This window comes from Heterocephalus glaber, unplaced genomic scaffold (genome assembly GCF_053883595.1).
Source record: "Heterocephalus glaber isolate CG9 unplaced genomic scaffold, H.glaber_assembly_v1.0 deba00000942, whole genome shotgun sequence".
Lineage (NCBI taxonomy): Eukaryota > Metazoa > Chordata > Mammalia > Rodentia > Bathyergidae > Heterocephalus > Heterocephalus glaber.
In genome coordinates this window covers 3,714,538-3,739,648 of record NW_028258174.1, presented here as the reverse complement: position 1 = coordinate 3,739,648, position 25,111 = coordinate 3,714,538, and the positions used below count along the sequence as shown (strand labels likewise).

At 37.1% G+C, this 25,111-nt stretch overlaps 1 protein-coding gene across 2 annotated transcripts in view; it reads right to left on the bottom strand.

Annotated features, from left to right (window-relative positions):
• Positions 1-25,111, bottom strand: part of Ccdc162 (uncharacterized) — a 213,248-nt gene that overhangs the window by 163,619 nt on the left and 24,518 nt on the right. For both annotated transcript variants that reach the window (XM_087208651.1, XM_021251515.2), the window contains exons 2-4: positions 6,099-6,253; positions 2,396-2,468; positions 2,035-2,145 (exon numbers count right to left, since the gene is read on the bottom strand). In XM_087208651.1, coding sequence (XP_087064777.1) covers positions 2,035-2,145; positions 2,396-2,468; positions 6,099-6,235 — 321 coding nt within the window. In that variant the 5' untranslated portion in view covers positions 6,236-6,253. The remainder of the gene's footprint in view (positions 1-2,034; positions 2,146-2,395; positions 2,469-6,098; positions 6,254-25,111) is intronic.

Below are 25,111 nucleotides of genomic sequence, written 5' to 3'. Positions count from 1 at the left end.
TAATAAAATAAATAAAAAACATTAAGAGAAAATCTTAAATGCAGCCAAAGAACAAAAAGATGTATCATGTTCTGAAATGAAAACTATGCAAGCCAGATTGAGAACCTTTTTGTTGTTGGTAGTGGTACTGGGGACCAAATCCAGGTTCTCATGCCTGCTAGAGAAGTGCTCTACTGTTGAGCTACACCCCAGCTTCCTGGTGTAGTGGTGGTGAGAACTCATGGCTTGTGCGGTATTGTGTTTTTCTTTTAAGGCAAAATATGTTAAAGTATGAGTTGTTTTTTCTAAACTAAAACCTCAGTATTAGATTTAATTGCAGTGTTGGCACTTTGTGATAATAAGTGGGTTTTGTGTTGGAGTTTGTTCAGTTGATCTCTAAAAGGTTCACTGTTACTGCCCTAAAGCAACATCTTTAAAGTGACAAAGTGAAAAATCAGCCCAGGATTCTACATTGAACAGAAATATCTTTCTAAAAATGAAAGAATAATGCTTTTTGAAAAACAGCAGACTGTGAGAATGTCCATGGTAGACCTGCAGTAAAGAATTGCTAAAGGAAGTTCTTTGGACAGAAGGCAAGTAATATCATATGAAAATGTAGCCGAGAGTTTCTAAACCTCAGTACTACTAACATTTGGGACTGGATAATTCTTTTGTGAGAAGCTGCCCTGCACACTGTAGAATGTTTACCAGTACCCCTGGCCTCTACGTACTAAATTTCAGTAGCAACAAATCATATCTCCCTGTCCAAACTTTGATAATCAAAAAATTTCTCCAAAGATTTCCAAATGTCTGGTAGGGAACATAACATCTATTATCTCTACCCTTCCATTCTCTCAACTGAAAATCACTGATATTCACAAGGAAATGAAGAATGCAAAAAAACAACAACAAAAAAACCATAGGGAAAGAGAACTCTGAATGAAGATGACAACAGTTTGACTTGCAAATTGAATCTCAGTGTCATTTGTTTCTTTTTGATTACTTTAATATTTAATTGTTAACTATTTGCTAAAGCATTTATTTGCATGCACAGAATTTTAAAGACTGAAATTATCCATGCTTATTATAGACAATATATGGGTGTGTGGCAAAGAGGTGGTGTGGCCCTGTACTCCAAGCTGCTCCAGAGGTTGAAGCAGGATCAAAAGTTCAAGGCCAGGGCTGGGAATTTAGCTCAGTGGTGCCACAACTGGCTCGCAAGTGCAAAGTCCTGAGTTTGATCCCCAGGACAGAAAAAAAAAAAAAAAAAAAATTTCAAGGTCAGCATGAGGAATTTAGGGAGACCCTATCTCAAAATAAAATTTTGAGGGCCAATTACTCAGTGCTAAAGTGTTTGCTTAGCATTTTTGAAGCCCTGGGTTCAATCCCCAGTACAATAAATGAATAAATAAATAGGTAGATAAATAAAATTATACTGTCATCCCAACATAGCAATTGTTAACATTTGGGATTTTGTCCATCAAGTGACTTTTCTATATGTTATTTAATCTTTATATTCCCTCTTCTTTGTTTTTATTAACTAAAATTACATAATATAATAATTCCTCATGCTGAAAAATGTTTAGTGGCAGAAAAATATTCTACCAAGTACCACACTGTTTTTCTTAACTCTTTCTTTTATTAGTAGATTTTTAGACAACTCAATTTTTTTTTGCTTTTCTTTGTAATGTTGTGATAATAATCTTTATGGAAAACTTTTTTCCCCTGGTGTTTTGAGTTACTTTCTTAAAAGAGATATCCAGAAATGTTTTCCCTAGATTTGCCAACAGTTTTTTGAGATCTAAGACTGTCTTAATACTATATTGTTCCATAATATCAGCACAGGGAGCATCCAATAAAAGCTTAATTGTTCAGTGACTAAACTATGGTATAGGTCCCTAACAAAGAAGAGCATTTACACTGACCAAATTCTATAAATTATTTATGTATTTTTAAAAATCTATCCTGGCCAGAGAATATACTAGAGTTCTAGCTTTGTTCATTAATTTCTGCTAAATTTCAGATGTGTTTTTCAATTTACTAAAGGACCCTTACCTGCAACAGAAGCAAAGGTAAATTTTCAGGGGTGAATTCTCTTCTTAGGCAGCTCTCTAGCTCCCTCTTCATGACATCAGCCTGAATAACAAGGGGCTTGGACTCTGCCACCTAAACCCAAAAAACTACTTTTTAACATTCTAAATCAAGAAACTGTAAAATTTGAAATATCACAAAATCAGATATCTCCAAGGAAACAGTGGTCTACTTCTATCCAGCAATGAGTTGAGCCTTGGGCTGTTTTGTTTTCACACACATTGCCAATAACATCAGCTGTTTGCAAGAATGAACTTTTCTTGCTAAGTTTCCAAGTTAGGAAGATTGAATTTATTGTATTGAAATGGCCCATCCTCCTACTCACCTGTAAGGCTTTCTTCAATGCCAGTTCCCTTTCTCTTCTAAAGTAAGAGATGTCCCTTGGTATTTGAATAGAGCTGCAGAAATATTTGTGCAATAGAAGCTGTAATTATAGAAACTGCAGTAAACCAGATTACAGCTTGGCCCTGATTAATCTATAATTCTTCAAAACTTCTCATTTCTGAATAAGTATATCATATTATACTGGGTTACTGGGGGCATATAACGGCCACATTCTTCTGTCTTGGTCAAGATCTTTCTTTTGTATATATGATGGTTGCTAAACCTTTCCCTGGGCCAATTTCTCTCCCCTCTTTCTCCCACACAGTCTTCCCTTCTGGATTTGATTTACCTCACTACTTCCTACTTCAGAATATAGGAGGAGACACATAATATTTGTATTTATTCCCCCACCATGTGTATTCCTTCTAGTAACATTATCTCTGACAGGCACTGTGCTTATCAGACCTCATTCTCACCCTAGTTGACACATATGACTGGCATCTTGCAATTTAAACAAAATTTGTTATTTTTATATTCTTGTTGAATTATCTAGGAGTGAAGATGAACTTTAAATATCAAACCAGAAATACTTTAGGAATTATTGTAATCAAATTTGCTGTTTCAGGAAGATTATTGATCTCAAAGAAGAACACGTATAGCAGAAGTAGCTGCTGAAGCACCTTGTGGACCCCTTTTCCATCCTTCATGAGGGAGTTGCTCTCACCAGATGCTGACACAAGCAGCACAGGCTGTGGGTTCCCATAAGGAGATGGGGCCCTGGGCCAGGAAGTACAGAGCTCTGCCCACTTAGCTTAAAACACACCAGAAGGCAGGTGTGGTGGGGCACGTCTCTAACCCCAACATTTAGGGGTTGAGGCAGGAGGACCACAAGTTCAAGGTCAGCCTGGATTACATAGAAAGACTTTGTTTCAAAAAACAAAAAAAAACAAAAAAAGATACACCATAGCTTGGCAGCCTTGGGAATACCAGGGGACAGCAACTCTGATGAAAATGTCACTTTCTTAGGCTAGGATTTTACAGACACTGGCAAAGGAGCAGGTAGTTCTGGAGTGTATCACAGTAACACTTAGGTTAATATTATTCCTACCACCCTGTCAATTCCCACAGATAGGTTTTTTTGTGTGTTTTTTTTGGTACCAGGGATCGAACTTGGGTCCTTGCGCTTGCGAGGCAGGCAGCAGAACCACTCAGCTAAATCCCCAGCCCTTCCCACAGATAAGTTTTTAACTACACTCTTAGTCTGTATACCTGGCAGCCAGTGGTTCTGTAAAAAGAACACTAGGCTGACACATGAGCCGAAGCAACAGTTTGTGTCATTTCTCCCATCTGAAGTCAGGAATAATACCTTCCTTAGCTCCCTGCTCACATTTTGGCTTTGACAAAAAAATAGAGATGCAAGCTCTCAAAAAGTCTTGAGAGTAGAAACATTACTAAATCAGAAGTATAAGCTCTGTGCTTACTGGCTGCAGCCTCGTGGAGGTGGAGAAATAGTAACCAACCAGAAAGGGAATCCACTATGAGACAGATAGTTAAGGACACAGAGGAAAGCTTTCCTTGCCTCTTGTCTCCTAATATTTGGCATAGTGGGAGATTGGGCAGGGCCACCAGCTTGGCTGCCCAACCCCTTCTTACTCAGATCATATTTTTCCCCTCAGTTAAGCAAAAAGTGACTGTGAATGATCGAGAAGAGGCTGGTGAACATGGTACAGATATCAACCCACAAAAAGAGATTCATCATTTGTTCATCAAATTGTTCACTTGATATGCATTCATTCACTTATCCAGCAAGAATTTATGAAACACATTGCAAAGTCTAGGACTTATGGGAGGTAAAATAAAGATAAGAATGCAAAAAAGGAGAAATATTATTTTTCAATCAAATGGGAAATGAGAATTCCAAAGTGATTTTTCAGGAGTGGATATTTCCATTTTTCTTGCACTACAGAACCTAGCAAGGTACCTGGAAAACAGAGGATGCTCAATAAGTATTTGTTGGAATTAAGGTAGATTCTTCCAGATGGGCATGGTGTTGTGTGGTTGGAGTAGTAGAGAAATATGGGCATCCAGGATTTGCCCTCACTGTGTCTAAAAGGCCCTTTAGAAAGCCTCTTATCAGAGTGAACAGTGAGAAGTAGCTTGCCTGACACTGACATTTAGGCTGCAATTTAAGCAACACATAAAAAAATAAGTCATAGAGCAGAATAAAATTATAAGATCTTAATAAGAGATTGGCCAATGCCAGTGACAAAGAAGAAAGAAGAAAATAACAGAAGGAAGAAAGGATTGAAACCAGTGTATTTGGGGACTGGAATAGGAAGAAATTCCTAATGGAATTATGTGCAAACAAAATTGCTTCTGGAAGCAGCTGTGCCAGAAGCTGCTGCTCCCAAATTTGCAGATTTGTTATAGAAGTAAAAAAACCAGAATGCCCAGCATCAGTTCCCTGTTCCATCAGTGGCCAAGTGCATGATCTAGAAATGCCATTAAATAGTCTGCATTTATTTCCTCAGATATATATTAAGAGCAATTACCACACACCCCCTGACTTGTCCTACTGAAATCCATGAAATAAAAATCTTTGAAAGTCTAAAAAAAATAGTAATAGCAACATGTGAACTTTGCATGGTATTTTCCAGTTTTCAAAATGTTTAAACATGCTTTATCTTATGAGATAGGATAGGTACATATTTTTTTTACCTAGTTTTTCAAAAAAAAGAAATCAAAGTTGAAAGAATTTACATGGTTCCATAATCTTTCCATCTCATCACAAAATCCTTAATCTGCTTCAGATTCTGAGTCTTTAAAGATTTAATAAACCACTAAGCGCTGGTTCTTCACAATGATCTCTGGACTCAAGTACTAATCTATCTGCTTACTGCCTCTTCTGATCTCTCCACATGCCTCACCACTCACACTGTGCTCACTCAACCTAAAATGTTCCCATGTTCTTTTTGGTATATTGAGCAGTAATAGAAATAAAGGGATAGGAAGGTCCTAGGCCCGTGAGACTCCTCATTTAAGGGCTGATCTGGCTACCCTGCTTCTCTAAAGGAGCTTGATGTCTACCCTCGGCAGCCTTTACCTAAAAAAAATAAAAAATAACAAAAGCTCCTAATAGAACATTATCTTGCAGAAATCATGATCAAAAACCAGCATTAGGGCTGGGGATTTAGCTCAGTGGTTTTGCTCCCCGCTGCCAAAGCGCAAGGACCTGAATTCAATCCCCAGTACAAAGAAAAACAGCATTATTTCAACTTTTAAATGTCTCATCAAAATCAAGGTCAAATTCATGAAATGAAATCTCTTTTTGTCAATCATGATCTGTATAAAAGCTTTGGGAACTTTAAGATGATAGCATTTGTGAACGCTTAGTAGCATATTCCCACAAGATTCACTCTTCTTTCTGGCAAGACATTGCCTCAATCTGCCTTGATGGTTCTAGAATATAAACCCATGGGGCAACAGCCAGGTTGGAAAAGGCAACTGGCCTATGGGATACTACCCTGAAAGCACCAGATCTTGGAAACTAAGCCGAGTCAGGCCTGGTGGAAACTGCTGTGGTATACCATTTAATTGACTTGAGATAATTGTCCAGGTAAGAAGAGGGGTGCTAATGGAGATTATGGAGTGAGAAAGGGAGGTAAAGCCCCTGAAGGCCACACTTTTTCCTTGTCACTATTAACCTGTACACTCTATGAGCTGCTCCCTTTAGGATCCCGCATTCTTCTATCTCAGACTTCAGCTCACTCAGTTGCACAGCCAGTTCTTTCTCCAACAGCTGGGTCCTTTCCGTAGATGTGATCTTATAAATTTCATCCATGGCTGTCTTTCTGAATCTCTGAAAAAGAAGAGCACAAAGCTTGTGGCTGACTCCCTCCGTGACCCTTACACAATACATGGGGCTTTATTTTACTCCAAGAAATCATATCAACTTTATAGGAATGTATACCTTTATAATTTGAAGGAACAGGTTAGACTTCGTCATTTATGATTTAATTTCCGTTTAATAAACGTTACAGAAAAAGTAGGTTAGGATCTCCATTGGCCATGTCTTTGTTCAGCCCAGTTCACCTTCAAAAATGTCTGCTCCAGCTTTCACTGTATGAGTTTATTAAGTGAGAATGCATGCCCCTGACCCACCTCCATGTCTTCACAAAGACTGTGGAGATTCCACACTAAATGCTATGAATGGTTGTTATTGCTGACTTCTGTCACTTCAACTGGAACAAACTTCTGTATAGCAAATATTTCTCAATGAGCTTTGTTTAAGCCGTGAACTTATGGTGCATGAGAAAATATATCAAGGATGGAGAGCTATTTAACATAAATATGACCTATGCACACCGGTTTGGAAGAAAATTATACTTATTCATTACAATATGTTTTCTTCATTTGGACTGTCTACAACTGATACACTGATTTCACTATTAAATAAAAATAGTTGTTAATTTCTAACTCAATTCTGTGTGGCTCACAGCCTGTCAAATTCAACATATTGTTAAGTACTAAGCGTCAATATTTTAATTAACAATTATAGATTAACAGCATAACCCAAAAGTCCTGGAACCCTTGAACTGCAAGGGATTCAGTAGATGATGTATTTCTGCTGCCTGCGCCTGTCCTGGACAAGTAGGAGTAACATCACTCTTGGAGAGATTTACAATATTTAAACCTTTTTCCCTTTGATATTTCTAGATTTTCACCTTTCCTTTCAGAAATATTTAATTTTCTCAAGTTAGTCTGCCACTATTTCAACAAATAATTTAGCCTGTAGGGATATTTTGTGCAGAGACTTCCTCTGGGAGCCCATTTACTCTTTTTATAAATATTAAAAATGGAAATGAGCATTCAGTCCTGTCTAGATTGAGTGCCTGCTGAGTAATAAATCTGCCATGTTTGGCACACTGCTGGAGCTAAATAAAATGCACTGTTAATGTTCTTAGCAAAAGTCAAATGTTGTTATGAAAAATATTTGCCTTTTGGCAGTGTGCTTTCAAGTTAGGCAAACAGTTGAACAGCTGCCTTAACAGCTGCATTCCAACCAGCAGTCAAAAGCCATAGCAACACGGACTGGCTGATTCTTCTCCCAAAGGATAGACATTCTGCTCTCACTTCCTGGTCAGTTTCAACACTTCACAGCTCAGAAATAAGAACATTTAATCCTACACTGTTGAGTTTGCCACACTGTCAAGTACAGTATTCAGAAAATTAACATGAAGAAAGGTTAGTGCAAAAAAAAAAAAAAAAAAAAAAAGAAAGGTTAGCCTTTGACAACTGCCCGTGGGATGGCCCCAACTCAGAAGAGTCCATGGGTGCTGCAAACTCAGATCTAGCTCTAAGGAGTCAAACAACTTTTCACTTACAGGGCTAGGGAGGGGGTGGTTTTCAGTTACTGAGCACCTACTCTGTTTCAGGCAATTACCGAGACCTAATTTAGGCTCAGGAAAGAGATTCTCAGGAATTTTGTCCGTAGTAACTATTGATTATAAAAATGCTTTTTAAGTGTTGAAAAAGTGATAATACCAGTTGTGTCCAACCCATGGCCTGTGGGCTACATGCAGCCCTGAACCACTAGTAATATGGCCCCACGAGATCCTGTTAACAGTGATTTCTAGCAATGTTTTTGATGGCTGGATTGTGAGGTGCCAGAGCACAGATTGACTGGTAAGCAACAAAGGAATGCTGTGTAGGGGAGGGGACAGTACAGTGCTAACTCCATCTTCTGCACCTGCCACACACAGTTTATGTTGCCCTCATTTTTAAATGTTATAATAAAAATATATATTAACAAGTGTTTTGTTACTCATGTACATTAACTATATTATGTATTTTATATGTAACCCAGAAAGATAATTTCTCTTCACTCAGTGCAACCCAGCCACCAGAAGGTTAAATACCCATGGTTTCAACTCTGACAGAGACACTAAGATTAGCTTGAACAGAACTTGGGAGTGTATGTAATGGGTGACTTATGTGGGATTAGACAGGGGATAAAAGCAGGCATTTTTAGAACAGCAGAGTAATTTTACATTTTGCTAGGAAAGGTATAAGGTATATTAAAAACTTCAAGCTAACTATATCACTAAAAGAACAGGAATGCAATTTAGAGTTTCCTAAACAAATGGGAGTGAGGTGTGGGATAGGACTTTTAAGTCCAATAAAAGGCAGCAAAAGAGAGAGAAACAGGAAAGAAAAAGAAATACAACAAAAATAAGTTCCAATATATCAGTAATTATAATAAATATAAATGGATTATACCTATCTATCAAAAGAGATAGCTTCAAGTGTTTTTTTAAGGCCCCTAAAATTTGGTGATTAGCAGAGTCTGGTTGCACACACCTGTCATCCTAGCACTTGAAAGGCTGAGGCAGGAGGATCACTGTGAGTTTAAGGCCAACCTGGACTACATAATGAGTTCAAGCCCAGCCTAAACCATATAGTGAGACTCAAAAAGAAAAATTGGTGATGTCATATGTACCAAAATAAAACAGTGGTTTTTATTCTAGCAAATTCCAGAATTAAAATTGATAAGCATGCTGGCCTCACATCTCTGGAACAATTCAACCCTCTTCATAAATATTTGCACCAATAAATATAAAATACTCTGTAAGCTCTCTGATCTATAACATTTTTTATGTATGGTCATCATGGTTATCAAATGTTCTACCATATTTTTAAATGAATTTTTCTCTTTTACATTACATTAGGAGGGATACAGTTAAGCTATTTTAATAAAAAGACAACAATCAGTGGCTAAAAGAACAAAATGTTGTCTCTAATGTAGTAGTTCTAATGTAACGGTGCTAACATAAATGGTCTTAGGAAGTAAAGCAGCTCCATTACTTGGATATTTGAGAGCTGTGATGGATAATCTTGATTTTATGATGGTTAATCTTGATTGTCAGCTTCATTGGCTTGAGACACCTAAGAGATTCATAAAGCATGCTTCTGAGTGTGTCTGGGTAGGGAATAGTCCCTGGTCCCTTCCTCTTTGGCTCTTCCCCTGCTCTCAGCTTACCTGATGCAATGAGTTGATCATGCCACAATCTTCTACTATGATGTTTTTACCTTTGGGCCAGCCAACCATGCATTGAAACCTCTGAAATCCTTTAAATTATGGATGTTAGGTGTTTCGTCACAGTGTCAGAAAGTTAGTACAAGAACCCAGGTGCCTTCCAAACCTACTCCATCATTCCCTAGGAACTGTTCAGACAAACACAATGTTGCTTTTCATTTCTTTTTTTTTTTGGTACCGGGGATCGAACTTGGGTCCTTGCACTTGCGAGGCAGGCAGCCGAACCACTGAGCTAAATCCCTGGCCCTAATGTTGCTTTTCAGTGTGGCTGTAGAATATGACCTTTGGAGTGGGGTACATGAGACAGATAAGAATATATCTGGTGAATTAAATAACCTGCATCTACTTCTAGTTTTCAGAATTTTTCTTTTTTTTCTGAAAAGGTCATTCTTTTAAAATTTTTTATTAGTACATATTTGCAATACATACTAAATAAATTTATCATGGTGAGTGGGTACATGAACATAATATATCAATATTTTGTCCCCTACCCTTCCTATCTTTCCCAGCTCCTTCCAAATCTTGTTCACCTTTTTATTTGTAAAAGCTCTATTTCCATTTTTTCATCCATTTACCTCCTCTTCTTCCATCTTTTCCCCCCTTAATCCATTTGAAAAAGATCTCCCTACCTTACATTATCTATATTTCATTTTGCTTTTTATTTATATTTTAGGGAGTTCTCATATAAGAGAAACAATGCAATATTTAAGCTTGTGTGTCTGATTTCACTTAATATTATGGTCTCAACATCCATCTATTTATGGATGAATGTCTCAAATTTGTCTTTATAACAGAGTGGTATTTTATTGTGTATAAATATCACATTTTCTTCATTCATTTATCTGTTGATATTCATATAGGCCGTTTCCAAGGTTATGAAGCTATAAACATGAGTATGTATGTATCGCCGTAATATGATGTCTTTAACTTTTTTGGGAAGATACCTAGAAAGGGAATAGCTTGGCCAAATGGAATTTCTAGTTTTACCTTTCTGAACAATCTCCATACTGATTTCCATAGTGGTTATACTAGTTTGCATTCCCACCAACAATACAGAATGCCTCGCCAGGACTTGTTACTGATTTCATGATGATAGCCATTCTTTCTGGAGTAAGATGGTATCTCGGTATCTCAGTGTTGTTTTAATTTTATCTCAGTGTTGTTTAATTCCTCTAAATGCAAAGATATTGAGTGTTTTTATGTATTTACAGGCCATTTGTACTTCTGAGAAGTGTCTGCTTATTTTGGTTGCCCATTTTTTGATTGGATCTTTTGTTTAGGGGGGGCTAGTTTTTTTAGTTCTTTATATATTCTAGATGTTAGTCCTCTGTCCTAGGAATACCTGGAAAAATTTTTTTTCTCATTCCATAGGTTGTCTCTTCATTCTGTTAGTTGTTTCCTTTCCTATCCAGAAGCTTTTCAATTTGATATGAACCCATTTGTCATCAAGAGTTTTACCTATTTTATCTGCCAGAAGATTGTATTAACATTTAGATCTTTGATCCATTTTGATTTTAGTTTAGTACATGGTGAAATATATGTCTAGCCTCAATCTTCTACAAATGGACATCCAATTTTTCCAGCACCATTTAGCAAAGAGGCCATCTTTCCTCTAGTGTGTTATCGGCCTTTTATTAAAGATCAAATGGCAGAATTGCCAGGATTGTCAAAAAGCAGAATTCTGCTCCCTCTATTCTGTTTCACTGGTCCACATGTCTTATTTTTTGTGTCAATACCATGCTGTTTTTATCACTATATGTTTGTAATATAACTTTATATCTGGGATTGTGATGTCTCCTGCTTTGCTCTTGTTACTCAGGGTTGCTTTTGCTATCCTGGGTCTCTTCTTACTCCATATGAATTGTAGGATTGCTTTCTCTAGATCTGTGAGGAATACTACTTTTATTTTGATTGGGATTGCATTGAATCTATATCAGTTTTGCAAATATAGTCATTCTGATTATATTGTTTTTGCTTATCCAGGGAACATGGAGTAAGCTTTTAATTTTTTAATATTTTCTACCTTTTTTTTTTGTACCTGGGATCGAATGCAGGACCTTGCCCTTGCAAGGGAGGCAGTGGCACCACTGAGCTAAATCTCTGGCCTTCTCAATGCTGTTTTGAATGACATTATTTTCCTAGTTTTTTTCTTGGGACGTTTACTATTGGTTCCCAGGCATTCTAATGATTTTTGGGCATTGATTTTGTATCCTACTATATTACTGAATTTGGCTATTCTAGGAGTCTTTTGGTGGAATTTTTTTGATCTTCTACTGAGGATCATATAATCTTCAAATAATCATAATTTGACTTTTTCCTTTCCTATATGTATCCTTGTTATTTTCTCTTTCCTGATTTCTCTGGCTAATGTTTCAAGAACTATTTTGAACAGGAGTGGTGATAGTGGACATCCTTGTCGTGCTCTTAATTATGGAGGGAAAGCTTTCATTTTTTTCCCCATTTAATATAATGTTGGCAGTAGGTTTGTCATAAATGGCTTTTATTAGACTGAGACAAGGTCCTTCTTATTTTTTTTTGTATTAAATTCTTTTCTTGGTACATTGTAGGTATACAACACAATTACATTTCTCATTGGGAATTGTACCTTTACATAATGCATCTTGGGTCTTATTTTTTCCCCATTCCTAGCCCTCCCTTCACCCCCTCCACCCTTCCCTATTTACAAAGACTTTATTTCCATTTTTTCCATTTCTCAGCATTTTTCCTTTCCCTTCTTTCCTTTCCCCTGCCCCTCCCACTACCCCTACCCCTTTAGACCTTTTCTTCCTATTTTGCATGATCGATTATTCATTCTAATCATTGATACATTTTAGGTATACAATATAATGACATTCATCATTGGAAATTTGCACCTTTACATAGTCTCTCTTGGTTCTTATTTTTCACCCTTGCCCAGCCCTCACTTCAACCCCTCCAGTCCTCCCTATTTACAAAGATTTTGTTCCTGTTTTTCCATTTTCTCATATTAATCCCATTCCCTCCTATCTTTTCCCCTAGCCCTCCCACTTCCTTCCCCTTTGCCCCTTTTCTTCCTATTTCACATGACCTATTATACATTTAGTCCTTATTTACACTTTCAGTTTCTCACACCAGAGAAACTATTCGGTATTTACACATGTGTGTCCTATTTATTTCACTTAAGAGTATTGCCTCAATGTGCATCCACTTAGCTATAAATGTCTCTAATTTCTCATTTTTTATGGCTGAGTAGTACTCCATTTTATAAAAAAACCACATTTTCTTGATCCAGTCTTCAGTTGATAGGCATTTGTGCTGTTTCCAAGTTTTAGCTATTACAAACTGTGCTGCTATGAACATGGGTGTACATATACCACTGTGGGATGATTCTTTTAATTCTTTGGGGAAGATCCCCAGCAGTGGAATAGCGGGGTCAAATGGGACTTCCAGTCATAGTTCTTTGAGGTATCTCCATACTGATTTCCACAGTGCTTGCACCAGTCTACACTCCCACCAGCAGTGGAGCAGGGTTCCTCTTCCCCCACAGCCCCGCCAGCATCTGTTATTGGTTGATTTCATGATAGCAGCCATTCTTTCTGGAGTGAAGTGGAATCTCAGCATTGTTTTCATTTGCATCTCTCGAATGACCAGTGATGTTGAACATTTTTTCATGTATTTATTTGCTATTTCTACTTCTTTGTCTGAGAAATGTCTGTTCATTTCAGATGCCCATTTTTGGATTGGGCCTTTAAATTTGGGAGGTCTGATCTTTTGAAGTTCTTTATATATTCCAGATAGTAGACCTTTGTCTGAGGAAGAGCAGGTGAAGATTTTTTCCCACATTGTGGATTGTCTCTTCACACTGCTGGTGGTTTCTCTTGCTCTGCAGAAGCTTTTTAATAAGAAGAGATTCCACTTGTTGATTGTTTGTGCTAGTTCATGGGCAACTGAGGTTTTGTTCATAAAAATCTTTTCCTACACCGATGTCTTCAAGGGTTCTACCTAACCTCTGTTCCAACTGGTTCAGAGTTTCTATTTTAATATTTAGATCTTTAATCCATTTTGATTTTAGTTTAGTGCATGGTGAGAGATACAGGTCTAGTTTTAATCTTTGGCAAGTTGAAGCCCAATTTTTCCAGCACCATTTATTAAAGAGGCTATCTTTCCTCCAGTGAGGGTGTGTGGCTCCTTTGTCGAAGATGAGATGGCCGAGTGTGTCTGGCGTTGTTTCTGCATCTTCTAATCTGTTCCACTGGTCCTCAAGTCTGTTTCTTTGCCAGTACCATGTTGTTTTAATCACAGTATCTTTGTAGTATAGTTGCAGGTTGGGGATTGTGATACCTCCTGCCATGTCTCTGTTACCTAGAATTGCTTTGGCTATTCTGGGTCTCTTCTTGCTCCAAATGAATTTTTGGATTGTTTTCTCAAGGTCTATGAAGTATGCTGCTGGGATCTCAATTGGAATTGCATTAAATCTATATAGCAGTTTTGGAAGTATGGCCATTTTCACTATATTAATCCTTCCTACCCAGGAGCAGGGGATGTCTGTCCATTTTCTGATATCATCTTCAATCTCTCTTTTCAGAGTGCCATAGTTTTCAGAGAAGAGGTCTTTGATTTCTTTCGTTAGGATGATTCCTGGGTATTTCAGTTTTTTGGATGCTATTGTGAAAGGAATTATTTGCCCTGTTTCTCTCTCAGTGAGTCTGTCATTGGTGTAGAGGAAAGCTATTGATTTTTGTGTGTTGACCTTGTAACCAGCTACTTGACTGAATTTGGTTATTAAGTCTAGAAGACTTTTGGTGGAGTTCTTGGGGTCTTCTATATAGAGTATCATGTCATCTGCAAATAATGACAATTTGACTTCTTCATTACCTATCTTTATTCCTTTTATTTCTTTCTCTTGTCTAATTGCCATGGCTAATGTTTCCAGAACTATATTGAACAAGAGTGGTGCTAGTGGACATCCTTGTCTTGTTCCTGATTTGAATGTGAAGGATTTCAATTTTTGACCATTTAGTATGATATTGGCTGTTGATTTTTCATAGATGGCTTCTATCAGTTTGAGGTAGAGACCATCTATTCCAATTTTTTGTAGGGTTTTTATCATAAATGCATGTTGGATTTTGTCAAATGCTTTTTCTGCATCTATGGAGATAATCATATGGTTTTTGTCCTAGAGACAAGGTCCTTCTATACCTATTTTCTTCAGGGCATTTTTGGTATTTATTTATTTATTTATTTTGGTACTGGGGATTGAACTCGGGTCCTTGCACTTGCACAGCAGGTAGCAAAATCCCTGAGCTAAATCCCTGGCCCTCTTCAGGGTTTTTTAAAAATCATGAATGGATGTTGGATTTTTTCAAAGGCTTTTTTTACATCTATTGAGATAATATGTCATTTTTGTCCTGGCTTCTATCTATGTGATAGATTACACTTTTTGATTTGTGTATGTTGAGCCATCCTTGCATCTCTGGGATGTTTATCTGATCTTTTCTGTCCAATTGTGTATGTGCGTGTGTGTGTGTGTGTGTGTGTGTGTGTTTGAGACAAGTTCTTGCTATGTAGCTTAGGCTGGCCTGGAATTCACTATGTAGCCCAAAGTGGCCTTGAACTTGTGACAATCCTCCTGCCTCAGCCTCCCAAGTGCTGGGATTCCAGGCACGTGCCATCACGTCTGGCTCATTGTTTGTTTTAGGAAGTTGAGCATCCTAGTGTTTGCTGCATATATGTTTACAATTGTTATCTCTTCCTGTTGAATAATTCCCTTAACCAATATGTAGTGCCCTTTTTTTGCCTTTTCTAATCAGTTTTGGCTTGAAGTCCATTTGAAAATAGGATAGCTACTCCTGATTGTTTTTGAGTTCCCATTGCAAGGAATATCGTGTTCCATCCTTGATTTTCAGTCTATGAATTTCTTTTAGTGTTAAATTTATTTATTGCATACAGATACCATTAGGTTTTGTTTCTTCATTCATTCTGCTAACTTGCTTCTTTTTTTCCCATTTTAATTAATTCTATTGGTACATTTTTGGTATACAATATAATGACATTCATCATTGGAAATTTGCACCTTTACATAATCTCTCTTGGTTCTTATTTTTTCCCCATTTCCCTGACCTCCCTTCAACCCCTCCATCCCTCCCTATTTACAAAGATTTGGTTTCCATTTTTTCATTTTCTCATATTAATTCCATGCCCTTCTTTCTTTCCTCTACTCCTCTCACTTCCCCTTTGGCCCTTTTCTTCCTATTTCACATTATCTATTATACCTTTTAGTCCTTATTTACACTTTCAGTTTCTCACACTAGAGAAACTATTCGGTATTTACACGTGTGTCCTATTTATTTTACTTAAGAGTATTGCCTCAATGTGCATCCACTTAGCTATAAATGTCTCTAATTTCTCATTTTTTATGGCTGAGTAGTACTCCATTTTAGAAAAAAAACACATTTTCTAAATTTAGAATATTTTTTTGGTACCGGGGATCAAACTCAGGACCTTGCACTTATGAGGCAGACAGCAGAACCACTTAGCTAAATCCCTGGCCCTAACTTGCTTCTTTTGATTGGTGAATCAAGATCATTCACATTGATAGTTATAACTGATGAATATTGACTTAGTCCTATTATTATATTATTTTCCTGCTGCTGAATTCCTTTCTTTCCCTTCTACTTCATTGGTTGCCCTACCTGGTGTATTTATTCTATTGGGCCTGTTGGCATTGTTAGCTTCATTGTCTCTTTCTAGGGTATCCTTGAGAATTTTTTGTAGTGTTAGTTTGGTGGTCATGAATTTCTTTAAGTGCTCTTTATCATGGAGATATCTCATTTCTCCATCAATTTTGGAAAATAGTTTTGCAGGATGTATCATTCTGGAAGTTGTTTTATTTTAGGGCTTGAAACACTTCACTCCAACCTCTCCTTGTTTTTAAGGTTTGTGTTGAGAAGTCTGCTGTAATTCTGATGGGTTTTCCTTTGTAAGTGATTTGTTGCTTTTTTTCTAACAGCTTTTAAGATTCTGTTCTTGTGTTGGATTTCTGGTATTTTGACTATGATGTGTTGTGGAGTGGTTCTTTTCTGAACACCGCTAATTGGGGTTCTATATTTCTCACTTATCTGTATGTTAATTTCTTTTTCCATGTTTGGCAAGTTTTCTGCTATTACTTCTGTAGGCTGGTTTGTTTTGTTTTTTATTTTTATTTTTTGGTACAGGGGATGGAACTCAGGATCTTGCACTTGCAAGGCAGGTGTGCTGCCACTGAGCTAAATCCCTAGCCCTGTAGGCAGGTTTTTACCCCCTTATTACTGTCTTCTGACATTTTTACTAATTCCAATTAATCTTAGATTAGTCCTCTTTGCACCATCAAGTAGCCATTGGATCTGTTTTTTCCTTTTCTCTTTTTGTTTCTAAGGTATCTCTCATAAATCGATCACCAGCCACACCTGTGTCTTCTGGATCTGACACTCTGTCCTCACACTGGTTACTTCTGCTGCCCATGCTTTCAATAGCATTTTTAATCTCCTCAGTTTCTGTTTGGAACTTTTTTGAGAACTCTAGTTATTTCCTATGCTGGGCATTCATGTTTTACATCTCTTTCTGTAATTCTGATAGGTTTTTTTTTTTTAACTAGTGTCTTCTGTAAACTCACTATTCACTTCATTTGGATCATTATCTGTTCACTTACACCTTCTTTGGGCTTTTTTTTTTGGTACCAGAAATCAAACTCGGGACTTCACGCTTGTGAGGTAGGCGGTGAAACCATTGAGCTAAATCCCCAGGCCACTTACATCTTTGAATTCATCAAGCACCTTATTGATCTGTTTTGTTACCTCCACTGTTATCCTTTCAGATATTTCTGCTGTGTGGCCTGATTTCTTCTCCCTCATTGCCTTCTGGATTGGCTTTGGGGATCATTCGCAGTTTTTGGAGATGCTTTGTTGCCTTGTCTTCTCATGTTTGTTTTTGCTTCTTTTTTTTCCCTTAAATTCTTTTATTGGTACATTTTAGGTACACAATATGCTTACATTTATCATTGGGTGCTTGTACCTGTACATGATGTATCTTGATTCTTATTATTTCCCCACTACCTGTGTGCCTTTTACTCCCTCCACCCTTCCCTATTTACATAGACTTTGTTTCCATTTTTTTCTTTTCTCATAATTTTTCCTTTCCCTTCTTTCCTTTCCCCTTCCCCTCTTACTTCCCCTACCCATTTGGACCCTTTCTTCATATTTCAAATTATCAATTATTCATTGTAATCATTTTCATCCTTATTTACACTTTCAGTTTCTCACACTAGAGAAACTATTAGGTATTTACGCATGTGTGTCCTATTTATTTCACTTAAGAGTATGGCCTCAGTATGTATCCATTTAGCTATAAATGTCTCTAGTTTCTCATTCTTTATGCCTGAGTAGTACTCCATTTTTTAAAAAAATCCACATCTTCTTTATCCAGTTTCCAGCTGACGTTCTGTGGCTTAATCCCACACAATCAACCCCTTCTCAGAATGGTGCCTGACAATATGATAGGTGCTGCACTGGATTTCTTGAACTCTATCCTGCTGTGAAGAAGTCACTCTCAGGGTAAAACCCCATGCTGTTTTTTAGTTTACACCAGCTGTGGGATTCTCTTGGGGCTAGTGCTGCTAGCCCATCTGTTATTTCTCCCTGAAGCAGCCCACTCTTCCAGGCTTACCCCTTCTCCAGGGTGTTGGCCTCATCAGGTTGGTCATTTGGTAGTCACCTCTGCAGCCCTGTGCTAATGGGAACCAAGTTACAGTGCCAGGTAGGTATTAGCAATTTGGCACCTGCAGTGGGTGGGCAGGCTCCTTTTTACAAGGCACCATGGTGGCAGGCAGGCCTTGAGATTTTTCTTGAAAGGATACTGAATTGTGTCAAATGCTTTTTCTGCATTGGGATAATCATGTGCTCTTCATAATATTTGTTAATGTGGTTAATTTCACAGATTTTTAAACATTGATCCCACATGTTTTTGGAAGAGACTTTATTTGGTCATGATTAATATCTTTTTTAAATAGAAAAGTAGATTGCATTTTCTACTAAGTTGTTTAGGATTTTTGTATTTATGTTTATGAGGGATATTGGTCTGTCATTTTCTTATGATGTTTTTGTCAAATTGTGGTATCAGGATTGTCATCGTCACTTTCCCATAGCTGGAGCACAATGCCCAACAAATGTAACTGAAAGGAACAGAGATTTATTTGGGTTCATGGTTTCATTCCATGGTTGGCAGGCTCCAAGGAAGAAACAGCATGGCAGAGGGGCTTGGTGAGGGAAAAGTTGCTCCATTCATGGCAGCCAGGAAGCAGAGAGAGAGAAAGAAGGAGCTAGGGACAACAATATACCCTTCCGGGTCATGTCCCCAACGAGGGGTCAACGCCCCCAATGCCACCTCAACCAGGCCCCACTTCCTAATAGCAAGCCTGCTATAGGGCCCCCGTGATCCAATCACCCTCCAAACATATGAGACATTTGGGGGGCATTTAAGATCTAAACTATAACAAGGATTATGCTGGGCATAAAAGAAGTTGTAAAGTGCTTTGTTCTCTCTTTTCTGGAAATTATTCCTTATAGTATTTCTTCCTTAGATGTCTGGAATAAATCACCTGTGAAACAACTTAATCTAAAGTTTTCTTTATGGGAAAGTTTTCAATTACAGATTCGATTTCATCAACAGACATATGACTTAGAAATATTTTCTCACATTCTGTGGGTCATCTTTTCATTTTTTTGCTGTTTATAGACTGCGTAGGGCTCTTCTTTTACATTCTTGCTATTAGTAATTTCTGTACCTGCTCTTTTTTCTTAATCAGTCCTATTAGGAATTTATCAATTTTATTCTTTTCAAATAGCCAAATTTACTTTTATTGAATTTTCTCTGGCTTATTTATGTCTGTTTTCTCTCATGTCGATTTCTGTTCACATCACTTATATTATTGCTTTTGCTATCTTAGGTTTAATTTGCTCTTTTTCTCACTCTTGAGTTTAGATTCATAGTTTCCTGATTTGAGACAGGATCTCACTATGTAGTTCAGGTTGGCCTTGAACTCACCGTGTAGCCTAGACTGGCCTCGCATTTGCAGCAGCAATTCTCTTGCCTTGGCCTCCTGAGTGCTGGGATTATAGGCGAGTGCCACCATGGCCAGCTTAGATCCTGAGTTTTTAACCTCTCATAATATTATGCATTTAACACTATAATTTTTCCCTCTATAAACTGTTTTGATTGCATCACACAAGCTGTGGCTACAGTAAGTCCCCACCTTATGAATGAGTTCTGTTCTGGGAGAACATACCTAAGTCAATTTCATTCATAAGTCTGACAAAGTCTGAAAAAGAGTCTTATACACCTTTGACACAAATATATAATGTAAAGCATAAAAAGATCAAACACAAAAATACAGTAAGTCCCTGGCTGTACTACTGTACATTATTGCACTGTACAGTAAGCACACAGCAGCACAACGGTAACAATGTCTGGCAGATACGTGAGGTACTTCCAGGACTTGTTCACATCTACTCATATTCGTAATTCAAGGTCTGTTGATAGCTGTGGAAGTTCACACTCAAATGTTGCTAAGTTGGGGACTTGTTAATGAAACGTTTTCCAATTTCCATTGTGATTTCACCTTTGACTATAGTCTACTTAAAAGTCATTTTATTTCCCTTTTGTTTCAAGTATGATTCCATTGTGGCCTGTAAACATACTCTGTATGATTTTAACTTCTAAAAATATGTTAAACTTCCTTTATAGTCCAACACATGTTCTATTTTGATAAGTTCTATGTATTCTTTTTTTTTTTTTTTTTTTTTTTTTTGAGACAGGGTCTTGCTATGTAGTTCAGGCTGACCTCAAACACACTCTGTAGCCCAGGCTGCTCTTGAACTTGTGACAATCCCCCTGCCTCAGCCCTGTGAATGCTGGGATCACAGGCATATGACACTACATCTGGCTTAAATTCCACGTTTTCTTGAAAAGAACATGTATTCTGATGTAGCGAGCAGTGCTCCATATATATAAATTAGATCAAGATGTTTAGGCATGTTGTTTAAATCTTTTATATCCATACTGACATTTTGATCTGAGTTTTTTAAAGGAGATGTCAAGATAGTTATATTAAAATAATTGACAACAACTGTGCATTTATCTATTTCCCCATTTAGTGTTAGCACTTTGGTTTTATGTATTTTTAACTTGTTATGGGTACAAATGGCTTATCACTTTTTTCATTGACTTGAAAGTTTTATCACTATAACATGTCCTTCTTCAACTCTAGTGAGACATCCTAAAGTCAAAATTACCTATTAGCAGACCAGGAATTTAGCTTGGTTCTGCTGCCTGCCTCACAAGCCCAAGGTCCTGAGTTTGATCCCCGGTACCAAAAAAAAAAAAAAAAATTACCTATTAGCAATACAGTCACACAATTGTTTTTTGTTTTGGGGATTAGGGTTTGCATGGTATATTTTAAAAATACTTTTAAATAAACTGTGTATTTTTGTTTAAAGTGTATCTCTTGAGCCCAGCCTAAAAAGAATTGTTTAATTGGAGCATTTAGTTTATTTACATTTAATGTGATTACTGTTGTAGTTGGCTTCAAGTATACCATCTTGTTATTAGCTTTATTTTATTTTTCTGTTTGCCCTATATGTTCCTTGTCCCTTCACTATACCTTTCCTGTATTACTTTGGATTAATCAAATATGTTAATTATTATGCTTACCTCTTCTATTAGATTTTTAATTTAATTATACTAAAATTTGTACAACTGTATTTAATTTTACTTCTACATATAAGTCCCATAGTGCATTTTATTTTTGCAGTCTTAAGGGTGAAATTTATCCCCAAATGACCATATCAGAAAAACAGAAAGAGCACAAATAAATAGCCTAATGATGCACCTCAAGGCCAAACAGAAACAAGAACAACCCAAATCCAAAGTTAGTACAAGGAAGTAAATTATAAAGATCAGAGCAGAAATTAATGAAATCAAGACTAAAAAGTAATTAGAAAGAATCAATGAATCAAAGAGCTGGTTCTTTCAAAGAATAAATAAAACAGCCAAACCCTTAGCCAATCTTACCAAAAAAGGGAAAGATCCAAATCAATGCAATTAGAAATGAAAAAAGTGAGGTCTGGGGATTTAGTTCAGTTGTGCCGCCACCTGCCTTGCAAGTACAAGGTCCTGAGTTCAATCCCCGGTACCTGCCCCCCCAAAAAAGAAATGAAAAAAGTGAAATCACAACAGACTCTGCCAAAAATCCAGAAGATTTTTAGTAATTACTTTGACAACCTGTAGTCTAATAAAATGGAGAATTCAAAAGAAATGGCTAGATTCCTAGATACATATGAACCACCAAAGCTGAAACAAGAAAACATAAAAACCCTGAATAATACAATATCAGTTAATGAGATTGAAGAAGTAATAAAAATAATTAAAAACTACCAACTAAGAAAAGCCCAGGTCTCAGTGAATTCACACCTAAATTCTACAAGAACTTCAGGGAAGATCTAATGCAAACTCTCCTCAAACTCTTTAATAAAATTGAAAAGGAAGCAACACCCCCAAAGTCATTCCTGGGTTCCTTAGCCTTTTGGTTAAGATCAAGTGTAGTCATTCCTGGAAGCTAGCATTACTCTGATTCCAAAACCAGAAAAGGAAGCAACTAAAAATGACAACTATTGCTCAATCTCTTTATTGAACATGGATATAAAAATCCTCAATAAGATACTAGCAAACAAGATGCAACAAATCATCAAAAAGAACATACATCACGACCAAGTAGGATTGATCTCAGATATGTAAGAATAGTTCAACATATGCAAATTAATAAATGTAATTCATCACATAAACAGAAGGACAAAAATCATATGATCATATCAATTGATACAGAAAAAGCCTTTGATAAAATTCAAAATCCATACATGACTAAAATCTCAAAGAAAATAGGTATAGAAGGTCCTTATCCCAATCTGATAAAAGCCATTTATGACAAACCAACAGCCAACATTATATTAAATGGGAAGATGCTGAAAGCTTTCACTCTAAAATCAGGAACACTACCACAACTCCTGTTCAACACAGTCTTCAAAACATTAGCCAGAGCAGTCAGGGAAGAAAAAGAAATAAAAGGAATATGTATAGGAAAGGATGAAATGAAAGTATCATTATTTGCACATAATATGATCCTCTATTTTAAAAACACAAATAATTCCACTAAAAGACTATTTGAATTAATAACCAAATTCAGCAATGTAGTAAGATACAAAGTTGATACACAAAAATGAACAGCTTTTCTATACACTAATAATGAACTCACTGAGAAAGAAATTAGGAAAATAATATCATTCACGATAGCATCAAGAAAAATTAAATACTAACCTAACCAAGGAAGTGAAAGACCTCTACAGTGAAAATTACATCACCCTGAAATAGGACATCGAAGAGAAAATCAGAAAATTGAAAGATATTCAATGTTCCTGGATAGGTAGAACGAATATAGTAAAAATGGCTAAACTCGTAAAACTGATAAATAGATTTAACATAATCCCAATAAAAATGCTATCAGCATTCCTCACAGATCTAGAGAAAACAATCCTAAAATTCAAAATGAACCAGAAGAGACCTAGAATAGCAAAAGCAATCCTAGGCAATAAGAGCAAGGCAAGAGGAATCACAATTCCGGACTTCAAGTTATACTACAAGGTTACCACAATAAAAACAGGGGAGTATTGGCAAAAAGAAAAAAAAGAAAGAAAGGAAGAAAGGAAGGAAGGAAGGAAGGAAGGAAGACAGACAGACAGATATGTAGATCAACGGAGTAGAATAGAGGATGTAGAAACAACTCCAAGCACATTCAGCTACCTGATCTTTGATAAAGGGGCCAAAAATTTATGCTGGAGGAAAGATACCTTCTTTAACAAGTGGTCCTTTGAGTGGCAGGGATTTAGCTCAGTGGTTTCGCGGCCTGCTGCGCAAGCGCAAGGGCCCAAGTTCAATCCCCGGTACAAAAAAAAAAAATTGTCTACCTTTTCCAGTGGAACAGATTAGAAGATGCAGAAACAACGCCAGACACACTCAGCCATCTCATCTTCGACAAAGGAGCCACACACCCTCACTGGAGGAAAGATAGCCTCTTTAATAAATGGTGCTGGAAAAATTGGGCTTCAACTTGCCAAAGATTAAAACTAGACCTGTATCTCTTACCATGCACTAAACTAAAATCAAAATGGATTAAAGATCTAAATATTAAAATAGAAACTCTGAACCAGTTGGAACAGAGGTTAGGTAGAACCCTTGAAGACATCGGTGTAGGAAAAGATTTTTATGAACAAAACCTCAGTTGCCCATGAACTAGCACCAACAATCAACAAGTGGGATCTCTTCTTATTAATACGCTTCTGCACAGCAAGAGAAACCACCAGCAGTGTGAAGAGACAATCCACAATGTAGGAAAAAATCTTCACCTGCTCTTCCTCAGACAAAGGTCTACTATCTGGAATATATAAAGAACTTCAAAAGATCAGACCTCCCAAATTTAAAGGCCCAATCCAAAAATGGGCATCTGAAATGAACAGACATTTCTCAGACAAAGAAGTAGAAATAGCAAATAAATACATGAAAAAATGTTCAACATCACTGGTCATTCGAGAGATGCAAATGAAAACAATGCTGAGATTCCACTTCACTCCAGAAAGAATGGCTGCTATCATGAAATCAACCAATAACAGATGCTGGCGGGGCTGTGGGGGAAGAGGAACCCTGCTCCACTGCTGGTGGGAGTGTAGACTGGTGCAAGCACTGTGGAAATCAGTATGGAGATACCTCAAAGAACTATGACTGGAAGTCCCATTTGACCCCGCTATTCCACTGCTGGGGATCTTCCCCAAAGAATTAAAAGAATCATACCACAGTGATATATGTACACCCATGTTCATAGCAGCACAGTTTGTAATAGCTAAAACTTGGAAACAGCACAAATGCCTATCAACTGGAGACTGGATCAAGAAAATGTGGTTTTTTTATAAAATGGAGTACTACTCAGCCATAAAAAATGAGAAATTAGAGACATTTATAGCTAAGTGGATGCACATTGAGGCAATACTCTTAAGTGAAATAAATAGGACACACATGTGTAAATACCGAATAGTTTCTCTGGTGTGAGAAACTGAAAGTGTAAATAAGGACTAAATGTATAATAGGTCATGTGAAATAGGAAGAAAAGGGGCAAAGGGGAAGGAAGTGGGATGGCTAGGGGAAAGGATAGAAGGGAATGGGATTAATATGAGAAAATGGAAAAACAGGAACAAAATCTTTGTAAATAGGGAGGACTGGAGGGGTTGAAGTGAGGGCTGGGCAAGGGTGAAAAATAAGAACCAAGAGAGACTATGTAAAGGTGCAAATTTCCAATGATGAATGTCATTATATTGTATACCTAAAATGTACCAATGATTAGAATGAATAATCGATAATGTAAAATAGGAAGAAAAGGTCTAAAGGGGTAGGGGTAGTGGGAGGGGCAGGGGAAAGGAAAGAAGGGAAAGGAAAAATGCTGAGAAATGGAAAAAATGGAAATAAAGTCTTTGTAAATAGGGAAGGGTGGAGGGGGTGAAGGGAGGGCTA